The 19728-nt window shown below is 44.5% G+C and overlaps 1 protein-coding gene across 7 annotated transcripts in view; it reads left to right on the top strand.

Moving 5' to 3' along the window:
• TMEM132B (transmembrane protein 132B) overlaps positions 1 to 19407 on the top strand; it is a 229659-nt gene extending 210252 nt beyond the window's left edge. Inside the window, exons 1-5 of one of the 7 annotated variants that reach the window (XM_053993815.1) lie at positions 2554 to 2616; positions 6327 to 6532; positions 14325 to 14598; positions 15989 to 16180; positions 17405 to 19407. In XM_053993815.1, coding sequence (XP_053849790.1) covers positions 6369 to 6532; positions 14325 to 14598; positions 15989 to 16180; positions 17405 to 18559 — 1785 coding nt within the window. In that variant the 5' untranslated portion in view covers positions 2554 to 2616; positions 6327 to 6368 and the 3' untranslated portion in view covers positions 18560 to 19407. The other 6 variants (XM_053993812.1, XM_053993813.1, XM_053993814.1 and 3 more) reach the window with 6 other exon arrangements.
• Positions 19408 to 19728: the final 321 nt, after the last annotated feature.

Genomic DNA, 19728 nt, shown 5'->3' with positions numbered 1-19728 from the left:
GTATCCCCCACATTTCGCTGCAGAGCATCCCTGTGCTCTGCTCCTGTGCCCTGAGCACGCACAGCTCCAGGGCAGGCGCTCCTGCCCTGCTGCTTCCTCAGTGCCCCGCTGGGCTGGGCGCTGGGCAGGGGATGGAGGTGGGCATCAGGAATGGCTCTGTCAGGCAGGCAAGGAATGAGAAACGAATGAGAAAAATCAGGGTTACAACACTGAAGTCTGCATGCCCGTCCCATTGAACTCAGGTGTTTTTAAAGACAAGTAGATCTTGACTCCAAGCAAAAGCTTCCTCTTGTAAATCCAGCGTTTCTGAAGCACTGGTGAAGGCTCTTTTGGTAGCAAGCACCTCTTTTCAAGGGTGAATTTGAACTGCAAATTTAAATTATCTGGGGACCTGGCTGGAAAACCAAATGGCTGAGTTTTTCAGCTGAAAAGACTCCGTGTTAGACCAAATTCTGATACACATGGTATCTGCCTCAGTTTTCTTTAAACAGGCTGTAAAATTAGCACCATCCCTTTGGGGTTTGTGTCAAAAACTCACAGGTGGAAAGGTGCCACAGGACAGCTTTGCACTGTGCATGGTCTCACACTTCCATCCACTTAGTCAGTGTTGCTTTGCAGTGAATTAGCTAGAATTCATTGCTTTGGGTAGGAGTTTCTCCTTTATAATTCATTACCCATGTCCATACCCAGCTGTATGTAAATATCAGTGAGAAGTGTTTGCCTGAAGGTGAAAAGGATGACTTTGGGGATGAGGTGTGGGCTGGGCACCCTGAGGTGCTGCAGACAGGAGATGGGTGTCCCTGTGGCCGGGTCGCTGCAGAAGCAGATCTTGCTCTCCCCTCCCACGCTTGAGAGTGTGGACAAAAATGGTTGTGCCCAGCAGGGTTTGAGCAGGACCAAAAAAACTCCTGAATAATAAAGAGCCACGAGGACTGTGACTGTCTTGTCTCCTGTGAGGGCTCCTTCCAGGATGACCTGCAAGCTGAGGGTGAGGAACGAGCCTGGGAGCAGACCCTGCATGCAGAGATGAGCCACAAGCAGCCATCAGCTGTTTTCCTGTCAGTTCACGTTCCCTCTGTTTTACCTGCTCCCCCAAAGGGTGCAGAAACCTTTGTGACCTGAGCATCAAATGGTTTCCCAATTACTCCTCCTGAACTATCTTCTTCTGGATTAGCCCAAAATGAGGAGGCTGTCACAGGCTGTACAGGGCAATTTGAACTTTTTTACGATTACTTGTGGGGATCGGAGCCAACCACCTGCTTCAAAGCCCTGAGAGGTTAATTGCAGCTCTCTTTCCCTTGACCTGCATACGGGAGCACATGGTGGCTGGCCTGCTCCCCTGCAAACCGTCTCAAGCAGCACTTTCTGGTGCTGTCAGGCAGCTGACAATGGATGGTGACAGACTGCTTTCAACTGTGCATTTTACACGAGAGGGTGGCATTCTGAGCTTTTGCTGATTCTTCTCACTGGTAGTGTTTGCAGGAGAGATTTAAGAGCCTTTTTCCCTCTTTGTTCCCTCAGAAGCAGCAGCTACAAAGGAATGCAGTGTAGAAGTTGAAATGAACAGGGCTAATGCCTTTATTAAATGTTCAGCTCTTTATTAAAAGGTTATTTATGGCTGGGTGCATCATGGCACTCAGCCAAGAGCACCCTGTTACCTTCGGGGACACCCCTTAAATACCTTTTCCCTTACATCAGCCTGTTGCCTATTCACAGCCCCTTATGCATATCCATAAACCAGTTTGCATTTTCCAGGAACTATTTTACAAGGCCCCTCCTCGGGTCTGCCTTTTTAGAGCATGTGTGTTTCTTGGCTGTGGTTTTGGCTCCTTCTCCTCATCACTTCCAGTTTGGGCCTTGGTCCTCACTGTCTTCAGTGGTGAGTGCTGATAGCTGGCAGATCTATATGTATATATCTACATGCATCTCTATATGTATATGTTGGCATATCTTATGTAGCAGGTGTCCTCATCCTGTTCATTGGATGTTATCCCATCCAAGCAGGCATTTTAACACAAGCATAGCTATTTCACTACTATGTCTAAGCTTAATTAACAGTAGAAATACTAAATACTATACTATATTTCGACTATAACAGTAGAAAACTGTATCTTTAGAACGAAGTTATTTTAACATCACACATTTTAATATTTGCGAAAAGCCAATATTATAATACGTATCTACAATCTATCTATAATTATATTATATATTATAATATATTAATTAATATATAATTATTATAATTAATATATAATTAATTATAATTATATTATATTATATTATATAATCTATATCTATAGATTATATATCAACTATATAATTTCATCAACTATATAATTATCAAATATATAACCTATCTATAATTGATATATAGATTATATATCAACTATAGATAGATTTGGCTATGATATCTGTCAATTCCTTCTGTATATGAGGAATTGGTGTTTGCATTTGTTGTACATCATTAGAATTGGAGGGTGCAATAATAGAAGCGGCCAGAGGTAGCGCTGCAGACGGAGGCTGAACGTCTTGTTGGTCACAAAATGGCGTCAGCAGAAGTACGAGGCATAATCCACGGACGTGCACAGGGCGCCGCCATTTTGCCGTACGGAGGAGGTGTGCAGGGCGCCGCCATTATGTGGGAAGGCCATAGGCGCTAATGAGGCTGTGGGCGCTCCCGCCGTGGCAAGTGATTAACGGGCCGAGAGGCGGAGCCGAAAGGGCTGGGGGCGGCCACGGGCTCGGGAAAATTGCCGCCGGGCTTGGGTGGTCTGCCCGGGAAGGGACGCCCCCCGCGCCGCGGCTTTCGGCATCGCAGAGCCTCTGTTAGTGATCTCTGGGTCTGTGCTTGCAACACAGGCCGCATTCACCTTCCCGTTCGCCCATCCCGAGGGACCCCCGTCCTCCCGCCACCTCCGTGTGGCCCTGGCCCGTCCCCGCCGCGCTCTGCGAGCTGCCTGAAGCCAAAGAAGCCAAAGCCACGTTTGATATTTTAAAACGCGCGGCGGGGCCCGCTCCGCTCCCTCCGGGCAGCGCCGCTCCCGCCCGGGCCCGCCCGCTCCGCGCTGCTCCCCGGGAGCTGAGGGGCTGCCCTGGCTGTGGGGAGCGCCTCGGCAGGGCCGGGGTGTCCGCTGTGCCCCGGGGCAGCCGCGCTGGGCGATGTCTGGGGCACTGCGGGAGCAGGGATCTGTCCCTCCGGCCCCTGCAGGGCACTGATTTATCTATCTCCTCAGCCTCTTGGGCCGGCTTTTTGCATGGCGTCTGCTGGCTGTCACCTCACTGAGCCACCCTACGTGCTGGAAGAAGTTTTCCTGCTGCTGCGTTCTTAAGTGTAGCAGCATTGTACGGTCTTAGATTCACTGAGTCCCAGAGAAACGGATCAAAAAAAAAAAAAAAAAAGCCCCTGGATCTGTATTCAGCAACTGTTCTTGCACCCAGCGTAAAAGATCTCTTAGTTGGTCCTTTGGGACAGCCATAGGATGTCCCTGACCATTGAGTCTAGGAGATCTAAGGCATCTCTTTGCTATCTGGACATTAGGTTTCCCACATCTCTCTGTGTGATTAACCCTGAAGAATCTAAAGCGTACCTGACTGACTGCTCGCTGTCAGTTCTCCTCCTCGGTTCGCATCCCGTGGGTGTCAGCATCCACGTTCTGCTTCAAACCAGTGTGAAACCTAGGGATTTCCGAGTTCTCTTCCTTTTTTCTCTCTTCTTTCTTTGCCCTGGGGATTTTTCCTTTCCAGCTCACAGCTGCAGTTGTCTCTGTTTCTTCAGAGAGGTCCCAACCTCAACAGGTGTCCTCACACTGGGCCACCACTAACTGCTGGTTCTTGGCTTTTCTGCCTCTGTCAAGGTCGGGATTGAAGCGCTCGAGATGGTATTTTGTGTTCAGACTCAGATGTTTATTATTTCTTACCTAGATCACAAGTTGTGAGTCCTACAGCATTCTGCCAACGAGCTACAAAACGGCTAACTATCATTCTCTACAAGGTCTTCTAAGGCTAAACTATCCAATTAAGAAATGACACCTAAATTATTTTTACTTTTAACCCAATAGCTAATCCCTCGTGTCCTGCACTGCAGACTTTTCTGTCCAATTACACAAAACCACCCAAACCCGTAAAGAAGAAGGAGGAAGAAGGTGAAGAAGAAGGACCAGCCTCTGCCCTAAAACCTCCATCTTGCTCTACATATATTGCTATATTCTAAAACCTTAAACTCTTTAAGTTTTCCATCACATAATATTACACATTTCTAATGAAACTACACACCCACAATCCCAGTGCTGTTAATCAATTTTGGAGGCCTTCTCCACGGCCTCAGGTCAAATGCACTGTTCTCTTGTGGGTCTGTGCCTTTCAGCACTGAAAGTTTAAAATTCTCAGCTTCCAGCATTCCAACACCTAGACTGATATTTTTATAGCTACAATTAATGTCCATCTTTCAGTTCCCTAATTTAGCACCTTTCTTGCCTGCTGGCAAGAACATTTGATGCAGCAAGAAGAGAATCTGAAAAATTAGCTGCTGTCTTGTCAGATATTAGTTATTCCCCTGATCCGGCCTTGATGTTTATCCCTCCCTCTTTGAGTTTTCTTAATTATTTCTGTCTTGTATTAATTTTCACATAACTCCCTAGATGTAAGCTTTATGGTTTAGAATCTCAACTGCTCATTCAATTAATGGGCTTGCTTAATGTGCTTAAACTTTCCAGAGATGCTCGTGACACATTATGAGGGAGGGAAAAAAAGATTCCAAGTATGCTCCATCTCATTTGTGGTACTCCTGAGCCTGAAGTCCATTTTAAGCTCTTTATCAGATTATCTAGATTTATTATTTTTATATTCTCGTGTTCATTAAGCATTTATATAGAGGAGTATTCTCTCCAGAAGAGTGACTTCGTTTCCTTTGCCCATCCCTCATTACCTGGCTTAGCCCCTCTGTAAATGAGCAATTGTATTTTCAGTGCATTGAGAAGGATCTGAGAAGCTGACTTGAATATGGCAAATATGGAAGGACAGATCTTTCACTTCATATCTGAAAACTCTGTATTTTTTGAGCAAAACAAAGGATCTGCCAGAGATTTTCTCTAATTTTTCTTGGCTCAGTAACCCCTAATCCCTGTTAATATCTGAAAAGATTTGAGGTAGGTTTGCAGAGGGAACCCAACCTGTGTTTCAGCCTATTCCCCACTGAAGCCTACACGAGTTATGTCAGTAATTCCAGGAAACCTGAATTTAAACACGGGCTCAGGCAGGATCCCTCCGGATCCGGGTGCCAGAGCCTTGGACAGGTGACACAGAGCAATCCTGACAGGAGAGCAAAGTGCATTCCAGGAACACAACCACATGTGGGTTTAAAAGATTAAAACCACACTACATGGACCCCGTGGGAAATGATCTCCTCTCTCTCTCCAAGGCAGAATGCAAACCAGATAAAGATAAAATACATGTACCCATGCAGGTATATAACTCATGTTATGCATGTGTATAAACATGAATATTGTACATGAATAATATACACATGAATGTTATACATGGCTGTGTGTTTGTGTATCTAAAACTATCCTGTTTGTATATCTAAAACTACACACGCACATCTTTATAAATATATTAGAAACCCCTTCCTGACAAAGGACTCCTGTCTTTCAGGATGCTCATTGAATTAGTTGCTACATCATGGTTTTATATAAATAAAATCCGTGCTCAGGACCTTGATTTTGTGCGAGAAGATCCCTGGAACCAAGAGGGCAGATGAGTTGTAGTACACAGCCCACAGGCTCATTTTAGCAGTGATTTCATAGAATGCCACGAAGCAACTATGAATACATTTTGTTAAAACAATTACTGAGAAGTTCTAAAAAATAATGCTTCTGCTGCACTTCTGCTCATGAGCCATAAGGGGATCTTTGTCTTTCAGCATTACAGTGCTCAAGGAAAAGGGAAAAGATCCTGGTTTATGGTTCTGAGTCAGTCTTTTTCTTACTAACATATGGCCCCATTTTTTCTTGGTTCTTTAAGCAAGTTGTAAACATAAACGTTGATGCACATGGAGTTTGATTCATGAAGAGTTTAATTTGCCTAATATAAAAGATTCACACAGGTTATATAACATCAATAAATTATTTTTGTAGTTTGAGTAGTATCCTTTGAGGAAAGCACAACTCTTTCCCTGGGGTCCATTTATCACTGTTTGCTTCTAATTAGAAAACTGGAAATGCAATATGCATGCCTTATATTTGCAGTGTTGTCTTAGGACTCATGTATCATCCTTGTTCTTCCTCGGGAACTTTTGTTCACTTCCTAATATTTTATATCTTTTTTTTAAGGTTTCTGACAGCTGTGACTCCATCTTCGTTAATGGCAAGGAGATGAAGAGCAAAGTGGACACCATTGTGAATTTCACCTACCAGCACTTCACCACCCAGCTGGAGGTGACGGTCTGGGTTCCGCGGCTCCCGCTGCAGATCGAGATCTCTGACACGGAGCTCAGCCAGGTCAAGGGCTGGAGGATCCCTGTCACCTCCAACAAAAGGTATGTTCTCAGCACTGCCCCACTCCTCACTCGTGCCTGGGGCTCTGCGGTTAGAGCACAGCCATTTTTAGAACACTCCTCAGAATCTAAACTCTCCTGCTTGCCGTCAGCTTTACAGCGTGCCTCAGCCTTCGTTCAAACATCCAGCAATCGCTGCATTTTATCCTGATCTGTGCAGTTTAAAAGTCACTGCTTTGCCTGGAGCATTCATCAATCCCACACAGTCTCAGGACAATGGATCACACATTCCTGAGGAAAAGGACCTGGGCCTCTCCTGTAGGTGTAACACAACCCTGTGGTGTGTGTGTGAGACATTCAGCACTGCCAGACCTCCGTTCCTGCCTGCTGAGACAAGTAACAGGGCCAAGGAAGGGTTCAGGTGTCACTGCCTTGGACTAGGTGACCAGCCCAGGTCTCTTCCAACCCAAAGCCTCTGTGATTCCATGACTTTGGGTGGTTGTTCAGTCTGTGCAGATGCACTGAACAGCACACCTGGCTGCTGCACTACTTAGCAGCTCTGAATTAAGTAAGAAACAATTCCTACTGAAGAGCACGTTCCACCAGGAAAAAGTGGACAGGGAAGGAGGGCAAAGAGAGTGGGGATTTTGAGCTCTGATCCCATCATTCCTTACTGCAAACGCCCATTCTGTAAAAAACATCATTTGCAAGATTAAGAACTTCCAGGAACGCTGCTGTGTTGGTGGATTTCAGGCGAAATTGAAAAATATTAGTGGGGAAAAGGTGTGACACCAGCTCAGATTTATAACCCAGTGAAAAAGCCTTGCTGGCAGCAGCAAGTGGAGGGCTAAACACTGTGGCAGTTCCAGCTAAAGCTCTCCAGTGCCCGGGAGAACATCTCAGCTACTGAAGAGCCTGAAGAGCCCAGACAGCAGTGGAGGAGAGTTACCCAACACTTTCTAAGGGCACAAAACTAAGGGTATAGCACACAATTTGCAGGGTAGTCGGATCACAAACTCCAGAGAAGGGCAATGACTGACCTCTTGATTAGGTGGCTATTTTTTTTGGGCTATGACAGAAGAGGTGATGAGAATCTGGCACAAGAGACATCGGAGTGTTCGCTTCAGTGGCAAAGGCAGGAAGAGCTGTGCTGGGTGAGGAATGAATGGATTTAAGCTGACTGCTTAAATCTTCACTGAACTTCCCTTCTCCTGCCTGTGCTGTCCCAGCCCTGAGGCACAGATCCTGCTGAAAGCAGTGGGGATTTCTGCTGAGCACACAGCTGCAGGATTAGGCTGGTGTTTATTGCAGGAGCAGACATTCAGCCATGGCCATTCTCAAGTTAAACCCATTACAGGCAGTGCTGGAAATTTCCCCCTGGTGTCTCCTTCTGATTTATTTGGCCAGCTGAAATAAAGGGAATGGTCTGAGAGTCTGCTCTGCTTGCAAGCTGGCAAGCTTTGCAGAGTTTTGGTGCAAAGCATTTGCTGCTGCTTGGATTGCACTGGAGCTGCTGGCCCAAGTCCTGCAGGCATTTTCCATGGAGGAGGAGAGGAAATGTGGACACTGTGCCATCCCCCTGGAAGGTCCATGCCCATGTGAACAGCAAAGGTTCCACAGGAAATAAATGATTTCTCCTTTTATTGACCATTCATGTGGATTTTTTAACTTTGCAGGGCTATTCTGAATCAATAGTTCAGAGCCAGCATTAGTTTTGCTCACGCTGACATTTACTTTGCACATAAGGTTTTTACATTTCCTTTATTTTTAGATTTGGATGGTTTTTATCTGAGATTTAGTGGCTTTTCATTTTGGCTCTTTTTTATTATTATGACTTTTCTCTTTACTTTTTAATCTGCTTATACCTCCACCTCCTATGTTTTTCCCAAAATCCTAAACATGGGGGAGTTTTTATGAGTTTTTAAGTGATAAGCTGAAGCACTCAAGACATTTGGACTGCAGTCAGGAGCTGTAGGTTTGAGAGTGAGCAGAGTGCTTTTATCTTTGCAAAAACCCCCAAATCCAAGCATTTCCCAGCAGGTGAAGCCATAGCATTGTGTTGTTTCAACTTCACCTTCATGTGAGAGCCAATATTGGCAATTTGCACGAGGTTTTTGATATCTGTCCTTGAAGGAAACTCAAGGATTCTTTCCAAAGTCCCTGACAACAGGCTTAGGCAGCCTTAAACTTAGCCCCAAAATCAACTGAAACCCTGTCAGTATTCTGGTCATGGCAGGATTGCAGTGTGGCTTCTTCATAGCTCACAAACAAAACAATTTTCCACTTTGCTCCTGTCCTGCAGGGTTGGTATCCTCACACCACTCCTTGTCTTCTCAGCAGGAACTGAACATTGCTATAAAGTTATTCATCAATATACAGCAGGTAAAATGTCAGGAATATTTTTATAGGGATTGTGCAGAGACACTTGAGCAACCTCCAGACTTCCTTCCATCCCCTCTGGCTGCCCCAGGGCCTCATTCCCACCCCCACAGCGTGGCTGTCAGCGCTGTCTGAGGGGCTGAGCCAGATGGCAAAGTAGAACTGGGTTTACAATAATCTTTTAAACGTGTTTATTGGTGCTGTTAACAAAAGAAACGTTTGTACATCAGCATGGCTGTTCTTCTTCTGAATACAGCTGCTCTCCTTCAGACCTGAGGGAGTTTATGTGCCCAGATCATATCTGTACTTTCCAGTGATGGCTCTTGAGCCCATAAATGTCTTGCTTCTCCCTATAAAGCCTGTCATGTTTGTAATTGTAAAATACATGTGATTACAGACATGTTTGCCTAGCTGACTTCTTGAATCATTTCCACAAAGCCATGGAGAAAGCAGGGTCTTTACAAAACTTTTACAAGCACCCCCTGCACAGTTTGAACTGTGTTGGTTTTTAGCTGGTCTGAAGTGCTGCAAGAGCAGGAACTTGTCAGAGAACAAAAAGGAAAAGACAGGCTGCTTTAATGCCAGAAACTGGAAAAAAACCCAATTCATCTCCCCTGTGTAAGAGCAGCAATACTTCACCAGATCGGGCTGCAAATATATGGCAAATCTTTAATATTATCAAGAGGAGAACTTGATCTCTGGTGAGTGCTGCTGCAGACAGGAAGAGCCTCCCTGGGCAGGTGAAATTCAGCTCCACCATCACCTCCTGAGTGGTGCAGGGAAAGTGGTGCCTGAGCCAGCACAGGCTGCACAAATCCCCAGCCTCAGCAAACAGTAGGTGTATATTTAAATTAAAGTCAAATATTAGAGTGTAGAAGAGGTCCGGGCAGACTCTGCTAGTCTAACAAGAACATTTATTTCTATTCCTCATGCATCTGCAAAATAATTACCTTCTTCTTGAGGTTCCTGCAGCAGCTCTGTGCACACATATTTACATGGCATGAGTGGCTTCAGCTTGCATTAATAGGAGTTGCATGGCTAAAGTCTCACAGAACAAGCTGGAAATTTAATTTCAGTAAATATTTGCAGCTGGGATAGGACATTGTTTTCAGGAAGCTCCCAACACCACCAGCATGGGCTTCACTTCAGGCAGAGTTTATTGAGCTCTGCTTTGGTCCTGTCCAATTCTGGAGACAAAAGCAGGAAAGCTGGCCTGAGTTAAAAGCAGGACAAAAGAAACTGCTTTATTTAAACCCTCAGTGAGTGCTGCCCCTCTGAAGTAAAGCTCTACTTTAAGGCAAATTAAGTGACACTGGATTCAAACCATTCCATTGGTGGGCAACAGCATCTGCACAAAGCTGGAACATGCTGTAAATTTGCTCCTTTAGTTAATTGATTTTAATGTCCTATGGAGATAAGGCCTTGGAGATTTTTGTTAATAGGTAGGCTGTATTTTCAAGATCTGTAAAAATACCAAATTACATTTATTCTTGAACTGTGAGTGGAGTTATGTGCAGCTTATTTCTGTAGCCTCCACTAAATCAGCTTCTAGTGGTTTGTAATTTGTATCTGAGAGGGATTTCTTTTTCAATTAGGGGTGTTGCAAATGTTTTTTAAATATACGGCTCTTTGTAATGAGTATTTCAAATCCAAACCCAGCAAAACTGATTCCTTTAGGGTTGGTTTTTTTTTTAACAGAAAATTAGCATCTGGCCCAAGAATGTGATGCCTGGTTTGAGAGGGGTGCAGATTAAAAGAGACACACTTCAACTGCTCAGAGACAAGGTCTGTACCGTGGAGTTGACAGATCACTGATTAGATCAGTGCTCGCAGGCACCCTTGGAACAGGCTGCTGCTTTAACTCAGCTCCCTGGCAAAGCCTTTCCTCTCTGTGAAATGTAAATTAAATGTAATTCTGGCAACCTTGGCTCGCTCCAGAAAAGCAAAAAACCTTCCAAGCAAGCAGCAAGAAATAGGCTAAGAAGCACTGTGAGAGATTTTCAGAGATGACCAAGAGGAAAAAAGCACAATATGCAGCAATAGCTTATATTCATCAGGACTTCCTTGAGCAGAAAATGAGCTCCCTGCTTAATGAAGGATTTTAAGCTTACTGAAAACACTTTAATGAGGAGTTTAAAGGGAACTGTGCAATTCATTGGATCTCCAACATTTTGTTGCACACATGGAGACAAAGCACTGACTTACTGCCTAAATCTCGATTTTGTGGCTTTAAAGTGGAAAAATTACATCCTTTATTAAAAAAAAAAAACAGAAAAGAACTTGAGTTGAGACCTGGTAAAGCAGACTTGCAAAGCTTGTACTGAAAATTCAGACAACTCCCTCTTGTCTGCACTGACAAAGAGTGTGCCTTGCTCATCCTGGGCTTTGGAGAGGCTTTTCTGATGCTCCACATTTGTCTGCCACAGAAAACATGTTTCTGAGGAGAAGTATATCAACATCTCCAATGTTTTTGTGCTGAAACGGAGCCTTTGCATTTAAGATACCCCAATGAATCATTGTTTTGTTGTGGTAAATACTGGCTGCCCACACAGTCCTAGTCCTGGAGATAAGGATAGGAGTGCTCCCTCTGTGCCCCTGAGTAGCAATCCTTCCCTCTGGTCATTCCACAGCTCATATTTATGAGCTGGGGCTGAAAACAAATTCCCTGCCGTTGTTTTGAATAGATTTCCTCTTGGACAATCCAGCAGTGCAAAGTTTTAAACAGTGGAAGTAGAAATAAACAAGCACATAAATAAATATAACAGCAACCCTTTGGATCTGAATAAAACATCGACTCACAGAATGGTTTGGGTTGAAAGAGACCTTAAAGATTATCTTGTTCCAACCCCTGCCCTGGGCAGGGACAAACAGGAACAGAAAGGGAGTTGTGTAAATGATGCTGGCGTGGGTGATGAGTGTGTGAACATCTCCTGCAAACCTCACAACACTGGCTCTGGGTCTCTTTTCCCATAACAAAGCTGGTTCCCATCAGTTCTGTGCTCTTTTGCCCCAAATCCCAGAAGTCCTCCTTACCTGAACAGCCTTTGCACATTTTTCTCCAGTTCTGCACAGGCACTAATGTATCTGTCTGTATTATTAAGAGAGGGTCTAATCCCAAAATCTCAGAGCTGAACTTGGTTCTGCCAAAGTCTGAGATTGTTCAGAGCTGGGTTATGGCTTAGCTGAGCTGAAGAGGGTCAGAAGACAGGAATAAATTGAAAGTGGGAACATTAAGGAGCTCATGAATTCGTTTACAGCACAGATGGGTATGGACCACAGAAGCTTGATGAACATTCCCCTTCTAGAACTTTCTTTGTGGATGTTTGGCCAACTGTGAGCTGACTTCAGACTGACACCGGTGTTGGGAAGGAGAGCACAGCTGAAAGTTTCCCTGAAATACCCAGCTAGTCAAACTCTGTAAGACTAATTTCTTTGGGAAATAGAAATCCTATTTATGTAGCCTTCCCTCTAACAATTGCACTGTTTTTCAATGATGTTTCATTCAGCAAGTAATGGTGGACACTTGTTTTACACACACAAAACCAAAAGGTACCACAGACCATTTACTTGAGGCTGAATATAAATATTCAGCTAACAAGTGATGCATTGGAAATGTATTTCCAGTGGATTGGGTTCTGTAACACTGGGACTTTCAGTCATTTTGAAGAGCACAAGGGTTTTTCTTAGATATGTTTTCAGCTTACTGGCTGCCAACTTTGTCATAAAACAATTTATAACAAAAGCAATTCTGTTTTATAATAGTTTTTCATAGCTGCTATTTCAAAGGAGGAGATAAAGGGACACAGTAACCACAAAACTACCTCCTGCAATACTTTGAAAAATGAGAGACTTACCCTGTATTTCCCACCCTTGATATAGAGGTGGCTTCAGGCTCAATAAATACAGGAGGGAGGGAAATTATTTCTGAGCAATGAATCCACAGCATGGGGGCATAATGAGTAAAAGTGTGACCACCTACTGCTTAGTACCTGACTTGGAAGAGATAAGAGGATCCATGTGTTTGTGCCAGGCAATGAACAAGAGAAAAAAAATATAAAATATTAATATTGGTGGTAAACTGAGTCTTTAAGCAGACAAAAAACTCTGTCAGGTGTGACAGCAGTGCTATCATGTACAAATCACTGTGATGCCTTCTCTGAGCTCTGGGGAAAGCTGTTTTATTTCACAGGTTCTGTTTTGAAAGGGGGACAGATAGACAAGATTGAAGGCAGTGTGTCGAATGCTGCAGGTGTTTCTGCACGGTGTAATCTGAGGAACCCTGCCCTGAGTGGGAGCCTGAATGCCTAATTTGGTTTTTTGGAAGCCACCTGAGGTCACTGCATGACTGAACCAGGCACTGCACGGACTGTGTCAGGGGAAGGTACAGTCAAGGTGTGTTTCCCAAAAGCAGAGGAATGGATGGAGCACAGCAGGGATGGGATCAGCTGGGTGCCTCTGCCTCAGCAGGGAGTGCCAGAGGTGTTACAGGAGATGAGAAGGGGAGAGCTCAGAAATACAGATGTTAAAAGGGTGGTAAAACACCTTCGCCCACCCGATGAGCTGCTGCAGGGCTTTGCTGCACTGCTGCCCTCTCCTCAGCATTTCCCTCTGCTTTCCTGAGCCCTCTGCTGCCTGGAGAACGGGAGGTGGCTCCACTGGGATCCCAGCCATGACAGACACCTTTCCAAGTTGCTGGGAGGTCCCACACAAACAAAGGATTTACTGGAAGAAGCGACAGTAGCTTTTAAATGGCCCAGCAGCAGAAAGCTGCACAAACACCTCCCCAGGATTTACTAACCTGCCATCCAAACCCTGATCTCCTGTCTCACCCAGCAGCATGTGAGAACATCAACACTGATGAAAATGAGTGTGTTGGTGTGTGGTTTTTTTTCCTTTCACAAACAGGATGGGACTGTTGGGAGAGTTCTTAGAGCTTTTATTGTAGTATCAGCCTCATTATATGGGAAGATTGTAGCAGCTCACGTTTTGTTCACAGCAGCTAAAGGTTTTTTTGTTACAAAGCATTTTGAAAACTTTCTAGCCAATGGCATATTGCTAAAGCTTACAGACAGTTGTTCTAGCCAGTCACTAAAAGCACACCTACACCTGCTTCACACAATGCTGCTTGTCTGCTTTCTATTACAATACACAATACTTCATTATTAAGCTTAAAACCTTCTACTCTCCTGCTAAGCATATTTTTCTGCAGTCTTAAGGTCTATCTTAGCCAAGCCTAGAACTCAAGCTATGATTTTATATCCCATTGTAACTTTTTCTACCTTCAGACTTCGCAGCTGCAGCTAGCTCTGAGTTTCTCTGCTCTTTCTGTTTCTAAGGCCTGCTTTTCCAGCTTTGTGGAAATCATCTTACCTTTACTCTTCCCCACAAAGGAGGTGCAGCTGGAGCTCTGCAGGGCTGGGGGGGATCAGGCTAACAAAGCTGGCTGTGTTCACAGGCCCACCCGGGACAGCGAGGATGAAGAAGATGACGAGAAGAAAGGCAAAGGCTGTACCCTGCAGTACCAGCACGCCATGGTCAGGGTCCTGACGCAGTTTGTGGCCGAGTCCTCGGAGTTTGGGGGCCACCTGACCTACCTGCTGGGCTCGGAGTGGCAGTTTGACATCACAGAGCTCGTGGCTGATTTCATGAAGGTGGAGGAGCCCCGGGTTGCCAAGCTGCAGGAGGGCCGGGTGCTGGCTGGGCGTGAGCAAGGCATCACCACGGTGCAGGTACAGCCCTCTGCAGCCCCAGAGGGGGCTCAGGCTCACACACACCCTGGCTCAGCAGGGCTCAGGGCTGGTGTAGGAAATTCACTGATCTCAGGGGGGGAAAAAAAAAAGCAGCTGAAAAAATGGGCATGCTAAACAGAAAAGGAAGTTTGAATGGGTTTTCATTGTGGTTATTTGTCACTTCCATAAAATGCCCTTAGGTGAAGCTTTTGTAGGGATTTATCCATCTTAGTGTGACTGGAGCACAAGGAGATTTCTCTGGCTGGTGAAAGAGGTGACATGAGGCACACAGCCAGCTCCTTTTAACTTTGGTGGGACCATATGAGCATAACTGTTGGGAAATTGTACAAAATATCTACGTGCACCTTTATATGCTTGAACATATTTGAAAAATTAGACCTTTTACGTTCACAAAACCGATCACAAACCATGGACACAAAAATAATCTTCAGACATCTTTTGGAGTGTTCATGTTCCCCACCTAATATCCAAATCCATGCACCTTCCTTAATTAAAATAAAGGAATGGAAGGACTGGGGCTCTTCTCAGGGGCTGCAAACACCTGTAATGTTCTGGTCACACTCTGGAGTCAACACAGGGATTTTAGGGCTCTGCTCCCTTCAACCTGAAATAAATGGGATAGAGAGGTCCAGGGATTTCTGCCCTTAAAATGTCTCTTCCTCTCCAGTGACCCTAAAAGAGCAGGAAGCTCCAGTGCAGGGAGCTGTGCTGCAGGTTTCTCATGTTGGTTTAGACAAATCACACCTCAAGTATTTTGGGCTCGAACCAGCTCTTTCTGTCACCAGTATAAAGATGAGTCTCTTTCTGAGCATGTTAGAAACAAGGTCTTAGAGCAACTGGCAGGAGTGTTTTGGCATTGAAAAATGCAGGCAGGCACCCAGTGGGATTTTCAAAGTTCTTTTGGAAGTCTCACTTTCATTTCATTCAGGTCCTCTGTCCCTGGAAAGGCAACAGGCCAAGTTCCTATCAGCCAGGCTTTGAGCACTTATTTATCCCCTCGCTGAGTTTCAGTGTTAATCAGTGCCTTACACTCTGTCCTGTGCTGCACTGCATGAACAGGGAGTTTTATAGACCCCACAAAAATGACTTTCAAAAAAACCCAACAAATCTATTTAATTTATTCTATATTTATATATATTTTGTCGAGATCAAGCTGCAATTTTGAAGCGATTTGTTGTTTTATTAAATTATTTTTTTAAATAAAGTAATTTAGCAGCAAATGAGTGTAATGTCTTGGGGGAAACATCAGCTCTGGCTTAGACATGGACGTGACAAACCCAGGATTAATCTGGTGTGCTGGTTAGAGGCCAAGCTTGCTTTAAAACCCTTCGTTGCTGTTTCATGCAGGGCGTTTCCCTTCTCTCCCCAGGTTCTGTCCCCTCTCTCGGATTCCATCCTGGCAGAGAAGACAGTGATAGTTCTGGATGACAGGGTGACCATTACTGACCTGGGGGTGCAGCTGGTGTCGGGCTTGTCCGTGTCCTTTCAAAGCAGCAAAGGAAATAAGAGAGCCATCGTCGCCACCACCTCTGCCCACGACATCCTGCGCACTCCCAAACAGGTATGCTCCCAAAAAATGCATCAAATTAATTCAGCTGTTGCCTCTGCTTTGGCAGAGGAATTTGCTGTAAATTTCAGGCAGCAGACATAATGAATATATGGCTGTGAAAAGCAGTCACTTCTTGTAGTAAAGGCTGTTCATCTTCCTGACCCCTTCACAGTGACCACTGCGCTCTCCAGAGCTGCTCTGGGCACCTGCACAGCACAGGGAAAAGGATGGACCTGTCAGGGAATGCACAGTGCCAAACAAAGCATGGATGTGCCACAAAAAACTCTTTTTCTGTGGGGAAATACAGCCTAGCTGTGCAAGCAGGGCTGGGCATGCCAGTCCTTAATTGTCTCACAAAGTCAGCTCAGCCAAAACAACCTCTGGCTGCTGGTACAGAAGTTTTCATGACCTGCATTGCTGAAAACTGATGAGTTTGTGCTTACTTTGAACCATATAATGCAAGGAATTAAATAGCTTTTAATGAGACCACAGAACAAATTCCACGTGTGGTTTTTTAATAAATTCCATAGAGCTGAGGTTCTACATCAGTGCAGAAAGTGTAACTATATTTTTTTGCACTAGCAATTTCCAGTAAGAAGACAAATTGATTTGGTCAAAACATAAAAATGGTGTTTTTTATGAGTGTTTCTATGGTTCCCAGGAAAGACCACAATCCCTTTTGCATATTGCAAGTCCTGCATATTTGAAAGCATGACAGAAAATATAAAGTACTGCACTGAGATGTGTTCTCCTCCCAGTTTGTTCCACGGGCTGGATGGGCTCGCTGGCTCAACACATTCCAGCCCTGCTCATTGTATTACATGAGGCACTGGAACTGCAGCATTAGAGAAATTCCCCATTATGGGTCCTTTACAAACCTAATTGACCGTGATGTTGGAAATATGATTATTTTCATCATAAGGCTCTGGCATTCAAAAGAGGCTTCTCACTTCAGACTGAGAAAAAAGAACCGTCAATTGTTTTTTCCAGCACTTTCATTAAATTTTCTTTGATAGCTCCTGAAGGTGAGGTAAATGCCTCAGTGGTCTGGAGAACACAAGCCTGCAAGAAAATGAGAAGCAGAGTAGACATTTCCATTTTCTTTAAAAAAAACCAACCCAAATAGAAACCTCAAAGTTAAACTCTGTATTTTTTTTCAGACTTTAACAACGGAGTGTCTGATTTGTGCTCTCTCTCTCACGCCTATTTTTCCCCCCCTCATCCTCTCCCCACCAGGAGGCTGTGGTGAGTGCTTGGGTTTTGTTCAGCGACGGGTCGGTGACGCCCTTGGACATCTACGACTCCAAGGACTTCTCCATGTCCATCACCTCCCTGGATGAGATGGTGGTGTCGTCACACCAGAGCCTCCAGTCCCTCTGGCCTGTCGTGGTGGCAGAGGGGGACGGGCAGGGGCCTCTGATCAAAATTGAGATGGTGATCAGTGAGCCCTGCCAGAAGACCAAGCGCAAGAGCGTTCTGGCCGTCGGGAAGGGAAACGTCAAAGTGAAGTTTGGTCAGAAAGATTCGGACCAAAAAGGGAGCACCAACGACATCGAGGACGTGGAGAAAGATTTTAAAAGCCATGCCAGCAATGCTATAGAGAAAGCTGCAGAACAAGAGAGGACAGCACAAGACTGGTCCAAAAACCACGAGGACGTGGCCGGTCCTGAGGACAATGCAAACAAAAGCACAACTTTCATCTCTCCCATTGATCAGGAGTCCCTGGAGGATGGCCAGCTTCAAAATAACCCAACTGCCTTCACAGGTTTCCCTACCCAAGTAGAAATACCAGGAGAAAACAATCCCAGTGATCTCTCATTGACTTCCAGAGGATTGACAGACCTGGAGATTGGCATGTACGCGCTGCTCTGTGTTTTCTGCTTAGCAATCTTGGTCTTTTTGATTAACTGCGTGGCATTTGCTTGGAAGTACAGGCACAAAAGGTTTGCTGTGAGTGAGCAAGGCAACATCCCCCATTCCCATGACTGGGTCTGGCTTGGAAATGAGGTGGAGCTCCTGGAAAACCCAGTGGACATTTCGCTCCCATCAGAGGAGTGCACTACCATGATTGACAGAGGGATGCAGTTTGAAGAAAGCAACTTTCTCCTTAATGGGAGTTCCCAGAAGACTCTTCATAATCATATCCTCAGATCTTCTGAGTACCTTTGTGAAAAAGAAGTTAAAAGTGAACCTATAAATCCTTCTGGGCCAAAGCAGAAGCGAGTAAAGTTCACTTCATATACAACAATACTGCCAGAGGATGGAGGCCCCTACACCAACTCAATTCTATTTGACAGTGATGATAATATTAAATGGGTATGCCAAGATCTGAATCTTGGCGATTCCAAGGAACTTAGGGACTATATGGAAAGACTGCAAGACAATATGTAAAACTACTTTCTTATGTTTGTAATCACCTTTATGCCTTCTGTTTATGGATGGTGGAGCAGTCAGTCCAGTCAGCAATAGGAACAAGACAGCCCAACCCTGGAGGTACTGAGATGATAACCTGATATCAGAGAGCAGGTACAAGAGGCTGGCTGAGTTAATCCTGTTTCACCACAAACCAGGATGTGCCCCTAAAACAGCTCCCTGTAGGTGTTGGAGGTGTCACACACGATGGCTGTTTCTGTGTACTGCCTGGTACTAGCAAAATGCTAATCCAACTGCGCTCAGACTCAGAGGAGACTTCATTTGTTTGTCATCTCTCATGGGAAATGGTAAATCAGAAAAGAAAGGGATGTTTGTTTGCATTGATTTTTTCTAGTCGTCGTCCTTTGTAAAGCACAGTGGACATTTCTTGCTTACAGCCTGAGAGGAGGCTCATGGAAAAAGGGATTGGAATGAATCTCATTTTATTGCCTATGTGCAATGCAGCCAAGTAGTCTTATTATTTTTTACAGATATAAAAAACCCCATGTGGTTAATTTCTTCTTATATTGTTTGTGAATTTTATTTGACTTAGGGAACATTAAATATTTTCTTTGAAGGGGTTTGGTTTTTTTTTTTGGTTGTACCAAAGTGTAGTACAGTAATATTTATAATGATTTGAGTTTTTTATTCATCTGCTTCAGCCCCCAGAGATACCTCCTTCATCACTGATTATCTTCCTCCTTTCCATATGGGTCGTTACTTTTTGAAACATAGAAAGGAATTTAGAACTCTTACTGGGAAAGGGTTGTGTCTTCTTACAGGGAACTGTAAATATAATAATAAACCCTGGAAAATAAAAATCAAGGAGTAGCCCTGGGTTCACTTTTGTCATTGCTAATGTGAAAAAATAACCTGTAAAAAAAAAAAAAAAAAACCAGCACATACTTCAAAGGGCAATGCTTTGCTGAAACAGTAGCTTGGCTGACAATACGTGTTATTATCTGAGTGAGAAAGTCAAACGTGGGATTGAAATGCATAAAGTAGGAAGGAAAATTGCCTAGGAAATAAGCAAAGCTTGGAGTCACTCTGTGCTAATGAATCCATTGGTGGTAGAGTTCAGCAGGCCAGAGAAGTTCATGCTCAACAGCCCCAGACCTCGTCTAAAACATCCCTGACCATGAAGCCAT

The sequence above is a fragment of the Vidua macroura genome, chromosome 18 (genome assembly GCF_024509145.1).
Source record: "Vidua macroura isolate BioBank_ID:100142 chromosome 18, ASM2450914v1, whole genome shotgun sequence".
Taxonomy (NCBI): domain Eukaryota; kingdom Metazoa; phylum Chordata; class Aves; order Passeriformes; family Viduidae; genus Vidua; species Vidua macroura.
The sequence above is the reverse complement of the archived record's forward strand: the minus strand, read 5'-3'. Positions and strand labels throughout refer to the sequence as shown.